At 37.6% G+C, this 25,961-nt stretch overlaps 2 protein-coding genes across 2 annotated transcripts; both read right to left on the reverse strand.

The window, feature by feature from the left end:
- Positions 1-5,443: 5,443 nt before the first annotated feature.
- LOC125238464 (general odorant-binding protein 2-like) lies at positions 5,444-7,338 on the reverse strand. The gene is made up of 3 exons (XM_048145822.1): positions 7,185-7,338; positions 6,370-6,547; positions 5,444-5,915 (listed from the first exon to the last, which is right to left on the reverse strand). Exons 1-3 carry the CDS (start codon positions 7,329-7,331, stop codon positions 5,740-5,742), a joined length of 501 nt encoding a protein of 166 aa, XP_048001779.1. The 5' UTR covers positions 7,332-7,338; the 3' UTR covers positions 5,444-5,739.
- An 11,898-nt stretch (positions 7,339-19,236) lies between these two features.
- On the reverse strand, positions 19,237-22,233 carry LOC125238470 (general odorant-binding protein 2-like). Its single transcript, XM_048145830.1, has 3 exons — positions 22,107-22,233; positions 20,360-20,537; positions 19,237-19,776 (listed from the first exon to the last, which is right to left on the reverse strand). The coding sequence occupies exons 1-3, from the start codon at positions 22,203-22,205 to the stop codon at positions 19,601-19,603; spliced, it is 453 nt and encodes a 150-aa protein (XP_048001787.1). The 5' UTR covers positions 22,206-22,233; the 3' UTR covers positions 19,237-19,600.
- Between the last annotated feature and the right edge of the window lie 3,728 nt (positions 22,234-25,961).

Here is a 25,961-nt window from a genome sequence, read left to right on the forward strand (position 1 = left end):
ACAATTTACAGTGAGCAGTTTGTTGGCGTTGCGCTCAATCTATTTCTAAAAGTAAAGGTATGTAGGTAGGTACACTATTTGTCCAGGGGGCGACCTTTGAATCTCGCATACGGGATTTTGTTACTAAAATTGGCTTGCGCAAATCTCGCGGCGTTAAAACTTCAGATATCGGCTTTGGTGGAGACTCTCAAAAGATCTTCGTACATGACCACCTCACTCCTGCTAATAAAAAACTACTTAAGGATTGTAAACAGCATTCTACGTCTAAGGGTTACGAATTTGTTTGGGTGAGAAACTGTAACATATACGTTCGTAAAGCGGAACAGGCTCCATTTCTTCACATTAGATCAGCCTCGGACTTTCGTAAAATTGTATAATTCAGTTTTCTTTATAATAGTAATTGTATATGTTTCATTTTTACAAAACAATATACTTAATTGGTTTTCCTCACGCGTAATAAACATACATATACACATATACACACCTCACAAACACACAATCACACACACTACGAATTCAAAAGTTATTTACCTGTCAATGCAGTGTCGCCGTCATGTCGCCTTTAATTATATTATGTATGCAATTTCTCAGTACTCGCCCAAAAAAACATTGCGCTGGATATAAAAAACCTTAAAGTTTTTTATCAAAATACGCGTGGATTACGTACTAAGACACTCCAATTTTATCAAAATTTACTGACTAATAATTATGATGTAGTTATTATTACAGAGAGCTGGCTCTGTGACGGCGTCCTGGATACGGAAGTATGCGATCAAACATACGATGTATTTAGGCTGGACAGAGACAGAGCGATTAGCGGGAAAGCCGATGGCGGCGGTGTGTTAATTTTGGTACTTAGATCGTTAGGTGCACGCGCCCGACCTGAGTGGCTGCTCCCTGGCTTGGAATGTCTATGGGTTAAAAACGCGATGGTCACTTGACAAAATATTTTTGAGGTTATGTTATGAAGTTTCACTTTTTCCGCGTGGAGGACCTCCACGGTTTATTTTATTTGTGCCACTGCTAAATAGAAAATCATCGAATGATTTGAAGCAAATCCATCTACAGCTAAAGCTAATGGATCAATGGAGTGGTAGGGCCCACGTTAGATCGATAATCACTTAGTCGATTTTTCAGCTCGATAACATGACAAAGATATATTGCTTCAATATTGAGTTTGTTTCAACCTGAGGTTAGAATTATACTGAAATAGACAATAGACGGTATAATATGCTAAAAATAGGTATAGCTAAAAATGGTCTGAAATACGATCAATATAATTATTACTCGTATGTCCACTGAAAGTACTGAAACTAACGATTTATTCAAAATTCTGATATGACTATCCTTTACAAATATTTCATGTGCCTATGGTTTCCGTACTACGGCTACACTCGGAAAAATAAACCGTAAGGTACAGCGGGGCAAATCTCGAATGGGGGGCAATTGTAACTGATCAATTTTTCCATAATAGTTCCTCAGCCTCAAACTTTTAACCGTTATAATTATTCTTTGCACATGTAATTTGTTCTGTACAATGAAGTGTTTACTACTACTACTACTTTTAATAATTTTGGGATATGGAAAAGATACAAATAATATTTTATTTATTAACAAAAAGTCATATAGTAAACTAGTAAGAACTAAAACAATAACATGAAAACTAAAATGAAACATATAATTAAAACTAAATAACAAACTAAAACTTACCTACAAAAATCCCCAGTTATAACGAGAAAACCCAATAGGTCGGCCTGCGGCATGGACCCCATGACGCTGGCGGCGTTTCTTCTTTGTATCGCCAGTGAGATGCGTTGACAGAGGTACGTGCCAGCCCTGGGGTCCCCTGTGGTGTCGACCAGCCGTGCCGACAGTGCCCCCATGAATGTTTTCTTATCGTCTGACCAGGAACCCAAAGTCTCAACTGCGAGCGCCGCAAACTCGTAGTCGTTGAGCAACGACGAGTATTTACGGCGCTTGAGAATTTGGGCCTGGTCAGCCGCAGCTCCGGCCTGCATGTGGGTCCCCTGAATGTGGGACTGAGCAAAAGTGTCTACACACGTTGCGTCCCACATCAGAGCTGAGTCCTTCCGAGTTTCCACGGCACCAACGTCGCTCCATCGGGCCGCCTGCCGTCGTCCCTCGTCATGCCCACGGGTTCCAACACCGCAGGCACAGAGACGGTGGCAAGCGCGCGACGGACCAAATCGTTGATTGTGCCGTGGCGGAACATTCGGCCGGCGCTTTTCCATTATTACACTATGATGTTGAATTCTACATGTATCCACTGAACGCGCCCACCATATAACCGGTGGACACCATTGTAAAACATGGAAAAAATGGACAAGTTACATTTGCCCCCCACTCGAGATTTGCCCCGCTGTACTTTGTGTTTTATAAACAAAGGTACTTCTGCACTCACTATAAGATGATTGCGTTGCATTAATAATAGCTACTTAACATTTTTTTCACGAAAGGGAAAAGAAGCAATATTTTATTCAAATACCAGAAACGGAAAATACCTCCTAATCTGTTATTATTTTGATGGATTTCTTCGCCATATTTTTTTTTTCAATAAGTTCGTCTTTGTAGCAAAGATAATGTTTTTCTGTTTATTTTTTCTAACAAAGACTCTTATTACCATCAATACGTAGGTATTTATGAAATTTTTGTATCTTAACCTGAGGTCTGATGTTTTCTCCATGTACCCATGCCATGTAGCAAAGATAATGTTTTTCTGTTTATTTTTAACCGCCTTCCAAATCTCAACGGAAGGGCGGTTCTCAATTCGTCTGTAAGTTTTTTTTTTTTTTTTTTTTAATGTTTGTTCCTCGATATCTTCGTCGTTACTGGACCGATTTAGAAATTTTTTTTTTATTGAATGCATATGCATACAGATTGGTCCCATTTTTCTCAGAACCCAGTTCTGGTGGTGGGATCCTGGAGAAATCGAGGGAACTCCTCAAATCTGAAAGGCATACATATGATGATTTTTGTGTTTTTAAAGGAACAGCATGCATTTACGTACGGAACAGTAACATTTGGTGCAGTGGAACTCCTAATGATGGTCAGAATGGAACTCCTCAAATCTGAACGGCACACTTATAGTGACTTTGGTATTTTTATAAGAACAGCATGCACTTACCGTACGTCCAGAACAGTGACATTTGGTGCAGTGGAACTGCTGATAATGGTTAGAACGGAACTCCTATAATCTGAACGGCACACTTATAGTGACTTTGGTATTTTTATAAGTACAGCATGCACTTACGTCCAGAACAGTGACATTTGGTGCAGTGGAACTGCTGATGAAGAGTGAGCCGCCCCTGGTTAGAGTTCCGTTCTGATAATCATTTTCATCTGTGGTGTTTCGGGTGTCCATGGGCGGCGGTGATCGCTTACCATCAGGCGACCTGTCTGCTCGTTTGCCTCCTATCCCATAAAAAAAAAGTACTTCAGAATCATCCAAATTTCAAAATTGGTTCAGAAATGACGGTGATATTGAATAACAAACATTAAAAAATATACAGACGAATTGATAACATAATCCAACATTTGAAAGTATTTATCACCAGAACCCCAAAGGAAGGCGGTTTTTTTTTCTTAAAAATTATTTCTAACAAATACTCTTATTGCCAATACGTATTTATGAAATTTTTGTATCTTAACCTGAGGTCTGATGTTTTCTCGATGTACCCATTGTACACAGAGCGGCATTCAAGGTTAGGCTTAAGAAGTGGTTGACGCAGGAGACGTTCTATTCATATGATGATTTTTTAGTCTACCGATTGTTGACAAATTGATAGATCTTTAAATGTAATAAATAATAATTCATATTTTATACACCGACTTGTAAAAAGTGTTATTAACAAATAAATTTCATTTCATGTTTTCATTTCATTTCATTTTCATTTCATTTCATTTCATTTCATTTCATTTCATTTTCATTTCATTTCATTACCCAACTGGATAAGGCAGGGTGGCGATCTTTAGTGTTGGAGGCCAAGATCTTTTTCCTGTCACTGAACCAGTGATGATGACGTAAGTAAGGATGTATTAACCTCCTAATATTATCATGAGTTTATCAGCAGTTCTCGAAAAGTTTGTACAAAAATTAAGGAAAAATTTAAAGTTTTTATTATTCCTATTTTGTTACCAAGATTTTTTTGATGAATTGAGATTTTAGTAAGTTTTATTTCGTCATTAAGGTTCTCTAGTAGGTATCTATATTTTCATAATTAAATATAACAATTATCCTGTATATATCTTACGAAAGTCGCCTTATATTACTAAATATTGGTAACAAAATAGGATCAATTAAAATTTGCTGAAGTGTCTATGTACAAAATATTCGGGAACTGCTCTTATTTACCTAGAAGAGAATCATGACTAGTTATCTAGCATAATTTCTAAATGAATTGTAGAATATCTACAATGTACCTGGGGACTCAGCACGTATTGAGTGAGATTCTAGAATATCTGCAATGTACCTGGGGACAGCACGTATTGAGTGAGATTCTAGAATATCTATAATGAACCTGGGGACTCAGCACGTATTGAGTGAGATTCTAGAATATCTACAATGAACCTGGGGACTCGGCACGTATTGAGTGAGATTCTAGAATATCTACAATATACCTGGGGACTCAGCACGTATTGAGTGAGATTCTAGAATATCTACAATGAACCTGGGGACTCAGCACGTATTGAGTGAGATTCTAGAATATCTATAATGAACCTGGGGACTCAGCACGTATTGCGTGAGATTCTAGAATAATAATATCTACAATGAACCTGGGGACTCAGCACGTATTGAGTGATTCTAGAATATCTATAATGAACCTGGGCACTCAGCACGTATTGCGTGAGATTCTAGAATATCTACAATGAACCTGAGGACTCGGCACGTATTGAGTGAGATTCTAGAATATCTACAATGTACCCGAGGACTCAGCACGTCAAGCCACGTCAAATATAATATATAACCTAGCAAAAGCCGGGGTTCGAACCTGCGACCTCCAGAACGAAAGATTGCAAATTAACATTCGTCGAAAATCGATTATGCGTCTGTTATGCGAAAATCGTTTCGGACAATCAAATGAATGCCAAATAGAGGAAACCCATTTAATTTTAACAATAACCACAAAATGTATGTAGAGGTTATAAATCTCATGATGAAAATCAGGTCAATATCTCTGCCATCTATCAACTGATAAATGGCAGAGATATTGAACATAATTTTAAGCTTGATCTTTCATAATAATGTAGCCATTCGATACTTTGGATAGTGTCAACATCTGTAAAATAAGAATGGACGAACAGAGACGACGCTACTTCCTCTATAATGGTTTCGTTCTTGCCATTTTAGCTACGGAACCCTTAAACCAAAAAAGAAGCCAAAAATACAGATAATAGGAAACCAAACTGGGGTTAAAAAGGAGTATTCTCGAGCAGTTGTTTATTGCATATCTATAATGTGGCTACATAAAATGTGATGGATGTAATTGACATTAGTGAAAAAAATTTGGATAAGAAATGATACAGAATATAATTTTAAAAAAATCAATGGGTATACTTCAAGTCCTCTTAATAGCACTCTAGCGATATACCAATTTACAAAAAAGGCCATTATAGTGTCATACAAGGCAATAATTTCTGTATATTTATATTATATTCTGTCTTGAACAAGTTCGGTTGCAGGCGTGATTGCAGTTCGGTTTGTCGATTTTCTTTGGCTGATTACTCGTTGAGTAAGTCTCTGATTAACTCGGCGTAGGGCGTGTGGCCTGCCGTGTCAAGTCCGGCCTTGTAGCAACGGAATGTTTGCGCGAAGCGGTCGCACTCATCATCGATGTCCGCAGCCTGATTGTGGCAGTTTAGAATCAAGTTTGTAGATTTGCTTGTCATATCCTCATCTGCAAGTTAAAGCACAATTTTAACAATAAGTATCAACTGCCTATCATCTGACGTCTGTAATATTTTCGTTCTAAAGTACTAATAACGTAAGTATTCAGTTGATAGGAACGACAGCGTAAGTCTTCGGTTTAACTCGAATTGCTTTTTCCCGATATTTTCCTTTGCAGATCGCAATTCTAAACCGACTAGTGGGACTTAATCGCGTAAACACTTACATTTATATTTGGCCCAACGTTAGGACGCGGACGACGCGACGTTGGCGCGGCTAGAAGATGTTGATGCAATTCCTCGCCAGTCTACCCGTGACTACGAACATAATGTGATGTTCGAAACGCCAGGTCAAATATAAATGTAAGTGTTTACGCGATTAAGTCCCGTTTAGTTCTAAAATTAAATTGAACAGTTTTTCAGTGGTATTTGTTTCAAATGTGGAAATTTTCATTTAAATCTTACCATCGTGAATGTTGCTCATGAAGCCTGACAATTTGCCGTCATGCATTGCACCGTCTTCCAAAACGGCTAGGTTTTTGGCCATACACTTGAGGGTGCAACCAAACTCCCTATGTTTTACCTCAAAGTCCTTCTCCCAGATTTTACTCCAGTCTTGCAGCATGTCCGTAGTCAATTTACTCTGTGGGAGAGAAAAAGGAAACATTAGTTTATTGATCGTGTCTTCAAAGTTTACTTATTTATTGGCTACATGTAGGGTTTTCTACAGAAAATTTTTAGTGACCCTATTTTTTTTTGTTAGCCTATTTCAGTGTCCCACTTCTAGGCAAAGGCCTCTCCCCTTGTTCTCCATGACTCCCGATTCTCCGTTTCCTCCGGCCAGTTCTTCAGAAAGGCGTCAAGATCGTTTCGTCATCTTTGCCTGGGACTGCCCGGCCCACGCTTCTTCGTCGGCATCCACTTGGTGGCTATGTTAGCCCACCTATCCGGATGCATGCGATAGACGTGGCCGGCCCAGTCCTATTTAAGGCTGGCAGTTTTTTTGCCAACATTAGCAATGCGAGTTTTTGAGCGCAGCGTAGTGTTTCGGACTCGATCGGTCCTTTTGACACCTAGAATGTTGCGCTCCATAGCGCGTTGGCAAACCTTCAGTTTGTACTTCTGAATCTCTGTGTAGGCACCCTAATAAATCAAAAATATATTAAGCGGTAAAAGCGTGTCACTTTCAATCTGCATTGCTGATTTCAAACACCATTTTTGAAGTTGAAGTTGACATGAGCCGTAACAAAATTCCGACAGAAATATAAAATTTTACAAACCTCCTCGCGGCACATATCCATACTCTTCCCGATTGCAGCCAACAAGCGGCTTTGGGACACGCCGTGATGGGACGCCGCTTCCAGCTCAGCTACCAGCACCAGACCTAACACTACCCAGTAGAGAGCCATGTCGAATACTATGACCATTCCTCGATTGCGCTACATTTTATACCAGATCTGTATCAATTATATCTAATTTATTCACATCTAATTTTCATTATACCTTCTTTTATGGGCAGGTATGTTAGGCCATTTTCACATTATCCGATCCGATATCGGATGTAGGAAGGATGTAAAATGTAAGATTTATGCGCTTCCAGGTTTTTATTTATGTATTTGATAGATCATTATTACTAAAAAACGATATAAAACGCAAAAATTGCGGATTTAATGCAGATGGCACTTTCCTACAACAGTTTTTGTCCGAGGCACTATCGAACTGCCGATATCGGCAGGACGCTTCCGTCATTTTTGGCATGCCGGACCCCCCGCCAGCTGTCGGCCGATAATATTTGTATGTGTGCGTATATAATGTAGGTATACGTTTGTAGTAGCGTGCGTGACAAAAATGGCGTCTATTAAACAGCTGTTAATGATTAATTTCTGTTGAAAAAAAAGATTGTAATTCATCGGTCCGAATTGCGAATACTAATTTTTTCATGTTTTAGTACCTAGATATAGTTAAATGTAAAATTATTTATTTTACCTGCACACACTTGAGTATTTTTATGCTCGTTATTTTAATTTTACAATAAAATATTTGAAATATAGTGCTTATAATTATTAAATATAAAACTTTTTAAAAATATGTTTTGATACAAAATCATACTTCATTGATTTGGAACAATGCGTTTTATCGGACCGACATCCGACACTATCGGAAGCGTTTATCGGGTGTAGGATGTCGGTCCGACACCCGATATCGGATCGGATAATGTGAAAACGGCCTTACAAATGCTATTTTTATAGTTAGTAATTAAATCCTACAAATATCTACAATGGATAATAAATGGATGCGCATAAATGTCATTATTGTTCTGTTTATACAAACGGATGTAGATGTGTGCATTATATGTGCTAATGTAATTGTTGACAATAAGGTACATACCTACGAGTAGCCCTGCTGCTTGTTATAACACACTGCAAAGATGTCAAAAGAGCTATCGTGTCCCATCACTAAGGTTTATATTTCCCTATAGCTTTATTGAACAAAAGAGTAAACATTAAAGAAGTATAATATTATATAACGATACATAAAGTTGATAATAATATTGAAGAATAAGAAAAAAAGAAAGAACGAAACGTTTATTCGGTGTATAAAAAAACATGAAACTTAACCTATTACATCTACTACACTTTATACACCAAAATGGTCGCCACTCAGCATATGCCGATGACTAAGTTAGCCATAGCGCTGGTTTTCAGGGCAACCAAATAAAAAATACTCTAAATAAAATTATCTCCATATCAAGATTATATAAGCGTATTATACTACTATATATAGGCGTTTAATATACTACTAGTGGAGACTGCAGGAAACGTAAAATATGATAAACCTTTTTGACGTTACTTATAGTGTATAAATCGTAATTTTAATGGCACTTTTCTAAAATCACTACGTCAGTATTTTAGCTCGACCACAGATGTCATATATACCATAGATCATGCAAGCATATCTACTTACCTTGTCAAATGACCTCACTAAAATCCACTGAGTTATCCGTCTTTAATCGCAGCTTGCAGCTTTCGGACGTCAATTTTTGTGAGTTGAATATGCCTTGTTACGTAATATTTTATTGCAACAACACAAAAATTATGAACACTCAAGGGCCTGAGATATATTTCAAATCACAGGCAAGTTATAACTTCAGTAGGTACAAAATCTGACACGCTCGGCCCCTATACAAATAGATAAACTTGTTTCTTCTATATAAACATAGATTAAATATAAGAAGATCATGCCATCCCATACATTAAAATGCGACCGCCCCAGAACGCGCATACACTACACCACACATAGATGGCGCCACAAAAAAATGCCTTGTTGCCATCGATTATTTGTAGATTGGCGTTAAGTGTCACTTTTGAGTCGTAAATCTATGTCAAAAGTGACACTTAACGCCATCTACAAGTATAATCGAAAGCTACAAGACATTTTTTTTTGGCGCCGGCTATATCGTCGTCCCAAAAGCAAAGTCGCCTATCTGCCAAATACACGTTTTACAGGAGACGGATTATAAGTTAGTAAAAAATAAACATATTTTTTTTAGAAGTCATAGTTGTAGTTGAAGTTATATTTTTAATGCGTAAGGGGTTTTAAATCTATGCACTGTATTAATCTATTTTTCAGATATATATACTTTGCTGGAATCCGAAGTAAATGCACTTTCGCATTTTTCTGATCCCATACATAGAAAAAAAAGGTCGGAAAATTCACCACAGTAAACTAACGAAATTGGCACTTTCGTAAGAAAAATGTATCCTCTAATCATTATGAGCTAATGCAAAGTGGCGAAAATGCCACATTTGAATGTTTACTATGGTGCATGTAAAAACAATAGCAGGTTTTATTCATCTGCATTTAGTTGTAAAGTTGCGAATGTGGAGACATTTATAAATAAATAAATATTTTATGACATTCTTACACAGAACCATTATATTTACTTACCATCACAGTAATATTTCAAAATATGTTATTTTAATTGTCTCAAAAAATATAACGGCCTTTTTTCTTATGCAATTTCAATTATATTACGAAGCAATAAAGTTAGTTCAGAGTTGATTTTTAAGATACTTTTTGCGCACAATGCTTATATTTGATATCATTATTACATTTATAAAATAAAATAAAATAAAATAAAATAGCCTTTTATTTCTTGCTTTGAAAATGTTTAACAATTTATATAGTTTTTATTTTATATCTTTTTAATATCTTGCAAGAACCCCGTCTTCGCAGGTGAAGGCCTCCTCCAGATTTTTCCACTCGTCTCTATCTTGGGCTATTTGCATCCAATTTTGACCTGCTATACTTTTGATTTCGTCTTCCCATCTAGTAACAGGTTTACCTCTGCCCCGTTTTCCTAGTGGCCCTTTCCATGACGTCACATTTTTAGTCCAGCGCTGGTCCGGTATTCGTGAAACGTGTCCCGCCCACTTCCACTTTAGTTGTTTGGCGTGTCTGAGTGCGTCTTTGGCCTTTGTAAAGTTTCTTATCTTGGTATGCCTTATTTTTTGGATTTTTTTGATGCCGACCATACTTCGTTCCATTCCCCTTTGACAAGTTCTTATTTTATCTTTGACTTTTTTTGTGAACTTCCATGTTTGACAGCCGTAAGTTAGACTTGGTAGTAGACACGAGTTCATAATTCTAGTTTTTAGGCTTATGGGCATGTTACTCTTGAAGATTTCTTTCAAGTTCCAATATTTGTTCCACGTGCTGTGTATTCTCCTTTCAATTTCCAGTTCGTTGTTTGTCTTGTTGAAACTTATTTGTTTTCCGAGGTATATGTATTGTTTAGTATAGTTTAAGGGCTTATTTCCTACTGTTATTGTTTTCTCTGTACTGTTTGTCATTATCATAGTTTTAGCTAGGTTCATTTCAAGACCTACTTTAATACTTTCTCTATGTAGAGCTTCCACCATAATTTGAAGTTGAGATCCTGTTTCAGCCAGAACGACGAGGTCGTCTGCAAAACGTAGGTGACTTAAGTATTTGCCTTTTATATTTATACCATAGTATTTCCAGTCTAGCTGTCTCATAATTAACTCTAGGATGGCTATAAATATTTTTGGGGAGAGAGGATCTCCCTGTCTTACGCCTCTCTTTATGGGGAAGCTCGGACCCGTCTTTTCTAGTCTTACTCTCCCTGTGCTGTTTTTGTAGAGGCACTTGAGGAGTTCTATGTAATGGTGTTCTACTCCCTGATTTCCCAGCGCTTCCCATATGCTTTTGTGTGAAACCGTGTCAAAAGCTTTCTGGTAATCTACATAGGCAATGTACAGTGGTCTCCGTCTCTCTTGGTATTTTTCTATTACTAGTTCCAGTGTGTGTATGTGGTCGGTGGTGGAAAACCCTTTCCTGAAGCCCGCTTGCTCTATAGGTTGGTGTAGTTCTAGAGTTGGGCTTATTCGTTGGTTAATAATTATAGAGAAAAGCTTGTACACGGCTGACAGCAGACTTATTGGTCTATAGTTGGAGATATCTTTTGGGTCTCCCTTCTTATATATTAAAATGATGTTTGATTCGGTCCATTGGGAGGGTATTTCTGATGTTCTTAGTATTTGGTTGAACAGGTTTGCTAAGGGTAGAGCTAGTGTTGCCTGGCCTTCCTTCAATGCTTCGTTGGTCACTTGGTCTGACCCTGGGCTTTTGTCGCTTTTTAGCTTGTTTAAAGCCTGTACAACTTCTAGTTCTGTGATTTCTGCAACTTCCTGTTTATTTTGTGGCATAGGTTCTTCGGTATTGTTTTCCATGACAGACTTCTCACTGTATAGGTCTCTGTAGAATCTGGTGGCCACCTCTATGATCTCTGTGCGGTTCTGTAGAGTCTTCCCTGAAGAATTTAGCCCCTCTATCCATGCTTTGTTTGTTGTTAGTTCCTTATAAGCTTTTTTTGTGCTTCCAGACTGCTCTAAGTGTTTTTTTTATTGTATTCTGTCTATGCTTAGCATAATCAACTCCGATGTATTTATTAATTAGTTTATATAGGGCTGCAAGTTCATTCTTTTCACTCCGGGATTTGTTTTTTATTTTATGTAGTTCTCTCCTTCTGTTCATTAGTTGTCTGGTGCGTGGGGAGATAATTTCATGCGTTTTTGCTACGCTATTTGCCGTATTTGTCGTCAGTGCTCCCCGTAAGCTTTCAGTGATTGTATTGATGATTGTGTTGTACTGAGCTTGTACACTTCTCTCTTCTTGTTGGCTTGGTGGGTTTGCCATGTGAATCCTAAGTTGCTCTCTGAATAAGTGTACCTCACTCTCTTTCTTTAATGTAGCTATTTGATTGTTCTTGTAGTTTGATCTACTTTTTTTATATTTTTAAAGAGTAATGTTGCTCGTACTGGTCTATGGTCTGACGGGTAGTCTACGTTCAAGACTTCCATATTTTGGAATATTTTGGGGCAATTGGATAGGATAAAGTCTATTTCGTTTTTATGTTCCTTGTTGGGTGAACACCAAGTCCATCTTCGGTTCGTTTTTTTCTTGTAGAAGGTGTTTAGTATGGATAGTTTGTTTTCAGTTGCAAAGTCAATGAGTATCTGACCTCGGTCATTACGGTCGCCATATCCATAGCATTTCATTATCAGGTATTCGCTTTGTTTTGGTTGGCCTATCTTCGCATTGAAGTCTCCCATCAAAATATAGTCCTTATGTGCATCTTCTATTGCTTGAATAATTGATTCATAGAAAAGTGTGATGTCTTCTTCTTTTGCAGACTCCGTAGGTGCATAGACTTGTATTAATGAGATCCTTTTTCCCATTACGTTAAGGTTCAGTCTAGCTACCCGTTCTGTGAGTCCAGTGTAGCTTTCTATATAAGGCTTCATAGATTTCCTTAGTACAAACCCCACGCCGTATCTGCCAGGTGTCGAGCCTGTGTAGCATAGTATGTAGTCTTTGTGCTCTTCTATATTTGAACCAAGGCGCCTCATTTCTGATATTCCCATTATATCCCATTTCACTGATTGCATAGCTTCTGTTAACTCTATAAAGCGTTCGTGGGATGAGAGAGTCCTGACATTATAGGTAATTATGTTCAATTGGTTTTCATGGTTGCCATTTTCACATTTAAAATCATTGTTGTAGGATTTTTTAATTTGATTGTTGTTTTTAGTTTCAGTTGTTTCTGGATTAAAACTTACTGGAGGGTGGTGGTCTGTCGTCCCACGGGGACCAGCCGGGTTGGGACCTAATACTTTTGTTATTGGTGTTAGTTGCTATGAATCGTCCGGCCCGTTCGATGATCGCTGCCGCACATAATCGCTGGATTGTGAGCTAGATCTAGCTCTCATCAGGTCAAATGCATTTGTTTTGTTATTAATGGGTGGGTTTGCGGTTTGCTGTTTTTTTGGCTGCGAGTTATTTGATGGGGAAATTGACAGCTCCCTTTTCCTGTTTTCTTTTGTGTTAGTAGCTTCTTTCACTATCAATTTGTCATACTTTATGTACGCGATATTTCCTTTATTTCGCTCTTCCTCTAGTTGTGGCAGCAATGCTCTTCTTCTTTCTAGAACGTCTTTGGAATAGTCCTCTGTTAGCTTTAGTTCATTTGATTTATTCTTATTCCTCAGCACTTCCGTCTTTTTCCATCCGCTCACAAAAGATAAGAGTGTTGGCCTTGGTTTGTTGTCTCTCTTATTTTTACCGATGCGATAGATTTTATTGATGTCATGAGCCTCCAATGATATATTTAATTCCGTTAAGAATTTTTCTTGTACTTGATTTATTAGCTCAGTTGTTGATTTTTCACCTTCGTTTAACCCATGTATTATTACATTGTTACTTTTTTTCTCTTTCTCCATGAATTCCACTTTTTTCTCCAGCAGTTCGACTTTTTTCTTTAATTTATCGTTATCTTCTATTAATGGTTGTAATTTTTGGTCAATATTTTCCATTATTCTAGTAGTTATAACGTCAGTTTGAGCCTGCATCTCTTTCTGTATTTTTGCAAAATAGAGTTCGAACTGGGCTTCCATATTTGTATTTATTATTTTGTTTTGCTTGGAATGGAACGTAATAGTAGTAACGGGGTAACCGATTTTGATTTCTGGCAACACTCGCGATGACACTTGGACTGGAATTTGCCGCTGACTGCGCTGACAGTTCAATCATCCGTTTGTCTATGCTTGCAAGCTTAACCTCCAAATTGCACAGTTTTCTTATCACTTTTATTGTGTAGATTTCAATCTTTGCACGACAACTGTTCTTTTCGCCACTTTATTTCACTTAATTTATCAGTTAGAAATAAGTTTTCGTGAGAATTACGGCCAAACACTATTTATTTAATGTAAATGTTTGCGGAGCGACAGTACAACGATGTTTACGATTCAAGAACCGGAACCGGAACCATTATTACATTTAAGCCAATAAAAATATTTCAATTATACATAGAAGTGTTTAATACCACCAAACCACAGCCAAATAAGTTAGGTAACACTGTTTACTGTTCTCTGGAAGATTTGGATAATATGTGTGATAGTACTTAGGTATTTTATTATCAGGGCAAAGTTTCACGAGATCTCTTTCTCCCGTTTCTGTATCGTAAGCAGGTTTTCCCTTTTACCTTTTACCTTTCTGGCTTGGTATTTTTAAAACCAGTTAAGGCTCGCCACATACAGTCTTAAAAATTCATAATCTTGAAAAAGATTTGTATTCAACTTGTCAGTTGAAACTGACAAAATTTTCAGATTAAACTGACAGTATAAATAATAGCATACAAATCTTTTTTAAGATTACTGAATTACACTTGGGAGCTATGCCTAATTCGCGTATTTACCTACTGCAAACAACATAATTATTATAACTCGCGAATAAGGCAGAATCCCGCGAATATACTTTTATATTGCATAATAAAATTACGAATATGACACTTTCGCAAATATTATATAGGCTAGTCATGTTTCTAGGTAAATGATCGATAACAAAAGTAGCAAAGCAAAGTAACGAATAGACTAGATTCGGTCATTTGCTATGGGCTAATGTATACATTTAACATGGTGAATTCACGAAAGTGCCGGATTCGTAGGTTTACAATGGGACTAATTACATAAAAATTCAGAATTGCACAAATGTAACTCTGGAACCATAAATGATAGAACTACGAAATTTTTTGAGTAGATGCATTCTCCTGATTGGTTCATATTTACATTAAAAAGTATATTTTGTCAAATTGGCAGATTCGCTAGTTTGCTTTTGGGGCGACGATTGTGTGGTGTAGTGTATGCGTTCTTAGGCGGCCGCATTTTAATGTATGGGATGGTATGATCTTCTTATACTTTAATCTATGATCTTAATTTAAAAACTTTTTCAAAAAAGGAACCCGACCCGAACCTGAAAGGACCGTTCATTCGTTTACCATAGACAAGGTATAAGGAAGGACGACTCAGTAGTTCTGTTACTCTCCGGCAGCGGCGACGCAAAAGGTTCCTACGGCGTTCGAAAGCACGTGCTTGACCAAAATTACTATAAATGTTACTCGACATCGTCCAAAGTAAAATGTTATTTAATACTATTATATTATGTCGATGTCGCAGCGTGAGGTAGCTCCGCCACCAATTCGCAAACAATATTGTTATTTTTGTATTAACGCGGGTTGTCGCATGTAAACACTAGATTTGTAGTATCAATCATAGGTATGAAGTCGCGAAACATGACAGTTTTAATTGATTAAATTTTGTTTGTGGGTAACATTTGAGTGTTTGTCATGCCGTGTTATTTAAATGGCAACAATATTAAAGAATGATAAAGTTGGCTTACTTGTCAATCATATCCGCTTGTTCCTATTTTCTGATTGGTCGTGAAATGTGACCGACCTGCTGTGAGGTGGTCGGACATTCATTCTTGATTTTGCCGTTCTGGGTAAAGGTCGTGGATTCTAGATGGAACCGCGCTGGAGAAAGGTTGTAGATACTTGAGAAGAGAGTTGTAAACGTGGACCACATTCGTGCCTAATTCGCTTATAGTTTATTGAATCTTATCGTTCTAATAACCGTTTAATTAAGTGTTATATGACAACTTTAATGCCATTACTAGTTAATTAGAAGTTTACGTTTGAAACAAAGTCAAGCTACTGTTTTAGTGTTGTCGAATTTGTCGTGCTAGAGGTGTAGGATTCGAACCGGTGTAAAATAAAGTCTGAACCGTTTTCATGTTGTTTCTTATGCAATCCATCTTTATTAGAGCAATCCTTATTGATATTTGGCACCGAGTAATAAATTAAGGTTAGGTTAGGAATGGTCAACGTATTCCCGATTTTATTTCATGCATTGGTAGCATACGAGTGTAGCTCTAAGGTCAGCATTACACGAAGAACTGCTCCACGCCTCGCGCCGCTCATGCTTGGCCATCCGCCACATCAACATATCGTCACTACTTTAAAAAAAACTTGTATCTTCGTCTGTCAATGAAAAAAAAATTGTAGTAAGTATGTATGGAATGCATGTAGACTTACTGCGTTTTAACTTTGAGGAACAGCGTGAGATACGAGATTTTTTAAAAGTAGTGACGATATATAAGTATTACTATAATAATACCACATTATTTCATTCAGAAAACAGAAAAAATATCATTATGCATATTATTCTTGTCCAACTTCCAAGTTTATCCAATCGGTCGGTTGCAAGCTTCCCTTATGTTAGCTATGTGGCAAAATATGTCGCTCTCGCATAGGTCTCTAGTCATCAAAAGCGATGTCTCTCGGCCATTGCACCATAAACCGTCTGAAATAGACGCTAAGGCCAGTAGTAGTTAGGCCGTTTTCACATTATCCGATCCGATATCGGGTGTCGGACCGACATCCTACATCCGATAAACGCTTCCGATAGTGTCGGATGTAGGTCCGATAAAACGCATTGTTCCAAATCAATGAAGTATGATTTTGTATCAAAAAATATTTAAAAAATGTTTTATATTTAATGATTATAAGCATTATATTCCAAATATTAAATTGTAAAATTAAAATAACGAGCATAAAAAATACTCAGAGTGTCAGGCAAAAGAAATCATTTTACATTCAACTATCTCTACTAAAAGATGAAAAAACTATTATCCACAATTCGGACCGATGCATTACAACCTTTTATTTTTCAATGGAAATTGTCAACGAATCTGAATTTCGATCATTAACCGTTGTTTAATAGACGCCATTTTTGTCACGCACACTACTACAATTAATGTATACCTAACAATTATATATACGCACACAAACAAATATTATCGGCCGACAACTGGCGGGGGGTCCGGCATGCCAAAAATTGTCGGAAGCGTCCTGCCGATATCGGCAGTTCGATCGTGCCTCGGACAAAAACTGTTGTAGGAGAGTGCAATCGGCATTAAATCCGCAATTTTTGCGTTTTATATTGTTTATTAGTAATAATTATCTATTAAATACATAAATGAAGACCTGGAAGCGCATAAATCTTACATTTTACATCCTTCCTACATCCGATATCGGATCGGATAATGTGAAAACGGCCTTAGTCGTCTATCCAAATCCGCTTGCATGTGTGGCGTACGTACACGACGCACTTGTGTGCACCTCGCGCGGTGTACGGTTGTTGGAAGAGTTATTAAGGTACAGCGGGGTAAATCTCGGGGGGGGGGGGAGGTATTTAGTTATATTTACAATAGAGTGTCCACCGGTTATATATGGTAGGCGTGTTCAGTGGATGATACGTCATGTAGAATTCAACATCATATTGTAATAATGAAAAAAAAGGATTGGTTACAATTGCCCCCAGTCGAGATTTGCCTCGCTTTACCTTACCGGTTATACTGTACCATAGATGTTGTACGGGAGACCCAGGCAAAAGCGGGATAAACTTAGCTGACATAGGTAGACTATTATTTAGATATGCAATAATTGCATCTACCCTACCTCAGCGGATTCGGTCCAACATTAGATCATATATGGGGCTTGTAATTTTGCCCCTGAATAATGGGAAAAGGGCAAGGGAATGATGATGATGGGGCTTATAACTTTGAATCTGCAGTTTGACAGTAGTGGACTCACAGAACTGACTCTGAGATATTAAAGCTTCAGATTTACTAATTATGTGCTTTGCTGTAAGTTCAGGCGGTTAGATAACTTTCAGACTAGCATGAATTTGTCGATTAAGCCACAGACTGATATTAAAAAGCACACATCGGTAAGTGATTTTTTTTTTTATAAATAAACAAAAAACATATGCCAAATTGACAGGCAAATCTATACTAGACATATCGATTCTGCAAAGAGTTTGGAACAATTGCTTACGCTTCATAAGGGCCAAACCTATCGATGCGGACTATGGGGTAGCAAACAGTCACTGCAATATTATCTTATTGGCGGATACACTTCGGCCCATCGGGATCTTTTGTGCAATTACCCCCTACGATCCTAAGATCCTTCAGATATTCAGGAGCTTCTCGACCATCTCCACGTATCAGGTGATGAGGCGCATGGGTAGCTCTCTGAAGTCCTTTGCCACCAGGTAACCAGCTCCAATTGAATGTTCTTCGCTCTTAGTCTAGCGAGGGCGTGACATTTACACATTAGATGACGGTATCTTCCTCTTCACCACAAATATGACTATCAGTGTTGTCATCAGCGTGTCCCATCTCGACCAAAATTCCTTTGACCCCGTAATGGCCTGTGGACACCCCGTTATAATTTGGAGTTGTCGTTTGCTTAGTTTCCCTAGCTTTCTGCTCCGGAGCTTTGAATGCTTAAGACCTATCACTGCAATATTACGAAGTATTGAAAGTTGAGAAGTTGCATGTCTTCTGTCTATAGTAAGGAAGACCTGCCCGTGGCAGAATAGTAGATCGGACCAGATGCTTCTAAATAAACAGAAGTTGACGACCGGTCTGGCCCAGCGGGTGGCGACCCTGCCTTCTAAGCTGCGGTCGTGGGTTCGAATCACGGTACCCTTACCGAAACAAATACACATTTACACATGTACATTTGTTTCTGAGTCATGAATGTTTGTATTATTTTATATATTGTTGTCTGAGTACCCACAATACAAGCCTTCTTGAGCTTACCTTGGGGCTCAGTCAATCTGTGTAAAAAATGTAGTAGGTATGATATTTATTAATTTATTTATTTTTATATATTTAGTTTTACGTTAGGTAGGGTGGGGGCCATTTATCAGTTGGACGCTGATCATAAGCTTGATCTTCCATAATAATGCAGCTGTGCAACACATCTACAAAATAGGGATGGACAGACAGACACGACGCTACTTCCTCTATAAAGGTTTTGTTTTTACTATTTTAGCTATGTAACCAAAAAAGAAGCCAAAAAATACAGATAATAGGAAACCAAAACTGGGGTTTAAAAAAAGATAAATCTGCTCGAGCAGTTGTTTATTGCAATTCTATAAACTAGTGGCTAAATAATAATGTAATGGGATGTAATGACATGAATGAAACAATTTCTGGAAAAGTAATGATAGGCAGAATATAATGTAATAAATCACTTTTAGCCTTAGGTATATTTCAACTAAAGTCCAACAGTAGCAAGAGCTAGACACTCTAACGATGTACCAATTGATATACAAAGGCCGTTCAGTTAATAGTGAATCATACAAGGCAAATCATTCCTCCATTTTTAAATTGTTCTGTTTTGAATATTACAGTTTCGGTTGCAGACGTGATTGAAATTCCATTTTCCATTGGCTTAATATTCGATGTTTTGTCGATTTCTTTTGGCTGATTACTCGTTGAGTATGTCTCTGATTAATTCGGAGTAGGGCGAATGGCCTATCGGGTCAAGTCCAGCCTTGTAGCAACGGAATGTTTGCGTGAAGCGGTCGCACTCATCGTCGATGTCCGCAGCCTGACTCTGGCAGTCTAAGTACACCTTTGCGGATTTTCTTGACACGTCATGATCTGCAATTTAAAGCACAATTTTAACAATAAGTATCAACTGCCTATCTGATGTCTAAGAAATTTCTAAAGTAGTAATTACGTAATAAGTTATTTTTCTAAATGAGGAAATTGTTATTTTGGCATAGGTATGTGAAGATTATGTATTGTCATGACTAGTTATTTACAGAAGACCACCAGTTCCCTGCGCGTCCTGTACAACAATGGTTTCAGGATGTTGTGGCTGACTCGTTTCTGCAACGCATCAGGTATGTTCGCACAAGCTCACACTGATGACTGCTATGCCATAATACTCAAGAGAAACTGCCTCGTTGCTTTGTGAATAGAATACGGGCCTGTACCGACCCCATCTGGGCCACTGTAGCCAGCAGGTAACTCATCTATAGCGCGGTATTTTGAATGTGTCATGACCGTTCTAGGTGAGTGTTTTATTGCTGTAATGTCCTGTAGCTATGTGTTGCTGTGTTGTCTGCTTTCTGTTTTATGTTCTACTAACAATCAGCTTTTGAATCTTCAATAATGTATACTCGTACTAACAATAATGGGCCACTTGCTACCCTAAACAATAAAATAAATAAAATCTTGCCATCATGAATGTTACTGATATAGTCCATCAGTTTGCCGTCATGCACTAAGCCGTCTTCAATAATGTCCATGTTTTTGGCCATACACTTGAGGGTGCAGCCAAACTCTCTATGTTTTACATCAAAGTCCTTCTCCCAGAGTTTACTCCAGTCTTGCAACATGTCCTTCGTCAATTGACTCTGTGGGAGAGAAAAAGGAAACATTACTTTATTCATCGTGTCTTCAAAGTTTACCTATTTTTTGGCTCCATGTAGGGTTTTCTACAGAAAGTTTTTAGTGACCCTAAATCAAAAATAAATATGGCATATAATTAACCGGGCAACTAAATTATTAAACGGGAAGTTATGTCGGGCATACAATAATATAAATTGGCTGTGTTTTAATATTGTGGCGACAAAAAAAATATATGAGCCTCAAATATTAAGCATCATTATTATTGAAAAAACGGCAGCAAATTTCAAGCGACAAAAATATTGCCGAGGAACATTAAACAATACGTTGGCGACTAAAATAATAATTGGCACCTAGTATTGTAAAGCGTAAGATTTTAATATTTGTAGTCATATAGATGTTAGCACCTAAATAATTATACTTAGCTCATCGTTTAAAGAAGTATTTAAATTGCGGAGGCAACAAAAAGAAATATTGGGATGTAGATTCTTTTAAAACACATATAAAATCGTTTCTTTATGGAAACGATGGTTTCATCGGAAGATCAGCGCTGGAAGTCACCAGCAACACGCTGAGGTGAGGCCATTTCGTGGCACTTCTCATTCCTTTCTGTCTTGTTGTTATTATGTGTATTTTGTCTTGCTTATGTTCACGAATAAATATTTATTATATTCAAACATCGTATTTGCGACCCGTAAACCACAAGTAGTATACAATACAATACAATACAAATACTCTTTATTGCACACCTCAATACACGAAACAACATAGCAAGTATAAACAACAACTTAAGAGGTAAAACAAGAGGCGGTCTTATCGCTAAAGAGCAATCTCTTCCAGACAACCTAGGTAGTGGAGAATAATAAATTTAACATTGTAAGTAGGTGTACTAAATGTAGACTTAGAGGAAATCTAGCACAAACTATACTACGCAAAACAATATACTACACACATAAAAATAAAATACAATACATAAACATACAAATAAATATATATATATAACAAATTACATGCCAGCTATAGGGGACATAAGTCTATCAAGGTATCATTGATCAATGATCAGATAAAAAGTGAAGCTTGATAAGTATCTTAAAAGAAGTAGGAGATTGAGCGCGTCTAATATTTAGGGGTAGGGAATTCCAAAGCCGCACAGCTTGAAATGTAAAGGAGTTGTTATATTTAAATATCTCACATCTATTTTCGAGCGAGTTGCAAGCGAGGGAACGCGTACCAAATTATTTTAGAGGTATAATAAGTACACAGCAAAAAGGAGTGTATAAGCTAATGGGTCGGTAACACGCATGTGACACCCCTATGGTTATTTAGTCGCCCGGTTAAATACGTGCCATATAATAAATATTAAGCGCTTTCAATCTAGAGGTCACGATTACAAAAACCATTGTTGAAGTTGAAGTTGATATGAGCCGTAATGAAATTCCGGGATGACCCAAGGTATATCATAGTTAAATAAATCCTTGACATCAAGCACTAATTGAATACGTTACTTATCAGCATGTGAAAATTCAAACAGAAACTTTGTTCCTGTATATCTCTAACTGAAATGAAACTTTACAAACCTCCTCGCGGCACATTTCCATACTCTTTCCGAGTGCGGCCAACAAGCGGCTTTGAGACACGCCGTGACGGGACGCCGCTTCCAGCTCAGCTACCAGCATCAGACCTAACACTACCCAGTACAGAGCCATGTCGAATACTATGCCCGGTTCCTCGATTGCACCCCATTTTATACCAGATCTGTTTCAATTACATCTGATTTACCTATTTACAAACAATTTTCATTCTTCTTTCTTTAATGGGCAGGTATGTTGCGAATGCTATTTTTATAGTTAGTACTTAAATCCTACAAATATCTAAAATGGATAATAATTGGATGGGCATAAATGACATTAACGTGCTGTTTATACAAAACGGTGCAGATGTGTGCATAATATGTGATAATATAATTGTTTATAATAGTTGATGGTTTCCTTGATTATAATAATTGCACAGTTATTTTATATAATTAAAAGGCTTATTAAACATTTATAGCACACAAAAATGTACGCATCAAAATTAATATAACCTATTTTTGAAATTTAATCCCTAAGAATCACAAAATGCTTTTCCCCTTACTAGCTCGGAAACATGTGTTTTGTCCTTTAATACCAGCGGGTAAAAACGCATTTTATCCACTAGTGGGTAAAGTAATTTGACCTTGAATAAAGTCTAATTAACTGCTTTAAAATTGATAAAAGTAGGTGAATCTAGTAATAAAGATGATTTACCACCTGTGGAACTACTGGAAGCAGTGATTAACGCATTTTTTTGCGTTGTAGTTTCCTCGCTATAGTGAGGGGAAAAGTTTTGTGTTACACTCGGGTGCAAATGTATTTTACTTCTCGTGTGTTAAAAAACTCGCAAGTTCAGGATTCTATTCTCGAACCACTCGCTTCGCTCGTGGTTCAACTATAGAATCCTTTCACTTGCTCGTTTTTCAATTCCACACTCGGCGTTAAAATACAACTTTGCCCCCTTGTATAACAAATAACTATTAAAGGTTTGCTCTCGCAGGCTCCAAAGAACTTGATATTGACGGGGTGAAAAGTTTTGCCGTTCTTCTCACCTGCCCAATTGAATATACCCTATTCGTTTTTTTTTAGTCTGGTGTGGCTCACTGACCAGAAAGCTATAGAAGCCAAAATGTATCATCATACGAAACAACAGCAATCCAAGCAATTCCTCCTAATAATCGTAACATTTCACAGTTTGAAATCTCAAATGCTCTCAAACATGAACCTTAAATTTCAAAACAGCGTATGTTCTCTAGAAACAAGCACCTGTTGAGACCTTTTGAAAGAGCAGTGCTTAGATCAAAACGACGGATACGCCATGGAAAGTGATACAGTAACTGTCGTTTTGAAATGAAAACATTAATTGGGCGTGAATTGGACACAAATATGTGTTTGGCTTACGGTGGATGTGTCCAGTTTGAGCTGTTAAGAATCGTGGACAATCGGCTTTGTTTTGCCGAAGACGGTTTGTAGAGATAAGGATCGGACTTCAGACAACATACTTGTATTTTTAGTGCATTTTTTTTAATACCACGTCGGTGGCAAACAGGTATACGGTCCGCCTGATGGAAAGCGGTCACCGTAGCCTATGGACGCCTGCAACTCAAGGGGTGTCACATGCGCGTTACCGACCTATTAGAAACTTGTACACTTCTTTATTGAAAAACCCCATACTGCAGTTCATTGCATCATTCAGTATTGATATATCTGAAGTATGTCACAACTCAAGGTGATAGTTGCTTGTCTAGAAGCGGGACATGTTGCTAGGCGGAGTGCGAATGATGGTAGATGGACTAAAATGTTAACAAAATAGTGGCCTTTTACAGATTTAAGAAGCGTTTGGCATCCGTTGGCTCTTTGGATGGTCGTCATCTGGAAAGTAGTGGGTCATGACTTGAGTAATTATTAGCCCCTGGCCCTAAAGTCGAAGTATGTACTACTACTTGCCTCAAACCTGACGAAACTCTTTTCTGTGGTCCATCACTACACAGTTTTACAAATTCAACTTATTGTTACGTCTGAGAGCACTCGGTGTTATATGAGCATTTAACGCCAATGCGAACAAACTGCGGCGAAACTTTATCATGACGTATTGTAATTTTTTTTTTGCTAAATCATTCCTTTAGTTTAGTTTAGTTTATTTATTATTTAATGATAAATTACAGTATAAATTAATCTACGTTAACCTATATGAATTTACATTATGATCGTCAATAATGATAATTATAATTAGGCATGCAAACATTATAAGAGGTACAATAATATTTATGTCAATAATAATCATAAGCAATAGAAAACATGAAAGAACAATTTGAATTTGAATGGTATTTCAAAACTACCGTCATTATGTAAACATGTAAACAATAAAATACAGGTCAATTTAAAATATAATAGGTAGGTTCTCATAGTGATCGTCATATTAAAATTAAAACTATGTCAAAACAATTTAAAGCAGATTATTACAATTTTAATTCCATATATTCATCTGCTGCCTGCCTTTTTTTACCTAAATACATATTTACTTTGATTATTTAATATTAAAAACCATACGTGAAAATGTTCCATCAATTTTTAATAGCACAAACACTCAAACTCAAAAAAGGTTATCGCAAAATTGTAAATAAGTCCAATATTTCAGAGCCCACGTGAGACCATTCGGATGGTCGTACGAAGCTTCCAAATGCTTGCGCATTTCTCATAAAGCACCCGAAACTAGTTTGAAAATAGAGCAATAAAGAAAATCGACAAACAGCGCCACAATGTAAGCGGGAGTGGAAATGCTTCCTGCACAGATCACTTCTCTAAAATGACCTTAAATATACGTACCTACGTACTGGTCCAAAAGTGAGTCGAGTGTCATGTCAATGACAAGAGCTGACCCCATGAGTCATGGCCGCCGGGACAACACGAGAATGAATATATGAGATAAATTAGAATAGGAAACTATAAAAACATTCTGCATGAATATTTGATTTACAGAGGATTTAGGAAAAAAATATAGATAGGATCAAAGAGGATCAAGTATTATAGAGAGTTACTGTGAAAGTAAAATGTGTCACAGTGCATAGAATGCCATCTCTCGACACAGGCTTAAAACTTTTGAACCTCAGTTTTGACAATTTGGCCCAAATTCTTAGCTTAATATGCGTTAAAATGTCAAATATTAATATTATTGCCATCCAGCCGAGCGTCCCCAAAGGTGTCAAACAACATCTAGGCCTCCGTACCTTTTCCTATGATATTTATTCCTGAGGTACGTTTTTTTTCTTAGACTGTAGCTGTCTAATAGACAGTGTCTATACAAGAGTTACATAATTATGTATTTGATAGGATTAACCTTCTTTTAGATTAGGCATATGTTCTTATGTATCCTAACAGAATATCAAATTATTCAAATCAAATCTCTAGGACAGACATTTGCAATTTCTGTAATAGGTATTTTAACAATGAGAGGAAACAATACTGAGATTAATTAATTGAAATACGGTTGTACTCACGTTATTATATCGCTATTGCTGCGACATGTTTCGGGCCAATTCGGAGGCCCCTCTTCAGGCGTATAGGAGTTCACGCGACGGCTAGACTCCGCAAACTGAACGCGCCGCTCGCCGCTCCGCCCGCTGCGCGCGCGCTGATAGGACGGGGGAAGGGGGCGCAGAGCAGTCTGCTGCTGTAGTTGTTGTGTAGAGTTCTGGTAGCGCGGCTGTGTCGACCGATGGAGGTAAGCACACTGCACTCACTGTGTCCACACGATTGTCAAAATACATTTTCCGCTTCATATTAGGTATTACCGGTTTCCATGCTGGTGGCAACATCCAGCCTCCGTCCCGATTGAAATTAGGGCGGCGTCCGATTTCAATG

This window comes from Leguminivora glycinivorella, chromosome 23 (assembly GCF_023078275.1).
Source record: "Leguminivora glycinivorella isolate SPB_JAAS2020 chromosome 23, LegGlyc_1.1, whole genome shotgun sequence".
NCBI classification, from domain to species: domain Eukaryota; kingdom Metazoa; phylum Arthropoda; class Insecta; order Lepidoptera; family Tortricidae; genus Leguminivora; species Leguminivora glycinivorella.

Bases quoted from the DNA above. Each gene is read 5' to 3' on its own strand.
- LOC125238464 (XM_048145822.1), bottom strand. From the start codon at position 7,331: ATGGTCATAGTATTCGACATGGCTCTCTACTGGGTAGTGTTAGGTCTG. The intron at 6,548-7,184 runs GTTTGTAAAATT...TCTCTCCCACAG, and splicing joins TGGATATGTGCCGCGAGGAG to AGTAAATTGACTACGGACAT. The intron at 5,916-6,369 runs GTAAGATTTAAA...TTTAACTTGCAG, and splicing joins CATGAGCAACATTCACGATG to ATGAGGATATGACAAGCAAA.
- LOC125238470 (XM_048145830.1), bottom strand. From the start codon at position 22,205: ATGCTGGTAGCTGAGCTGGAAGCGGCGTCCCGTCACGGCGTGTCTCAA. The intron at 20,538-22,106 runs GTTTGTAAAGTT...TCTCTCCCACAG, and splicing joins TGGAAATGTGCCGCGAGGAG to AGTCAATTGACGAAGGACAT. The intron at 19,777-20,359 runs GCAAGATTTTAT...TTTAAATTGCAG, and splicing joins TATCAGTAACATTCATGATG to ATCATGACGTGTCAAGAAAA.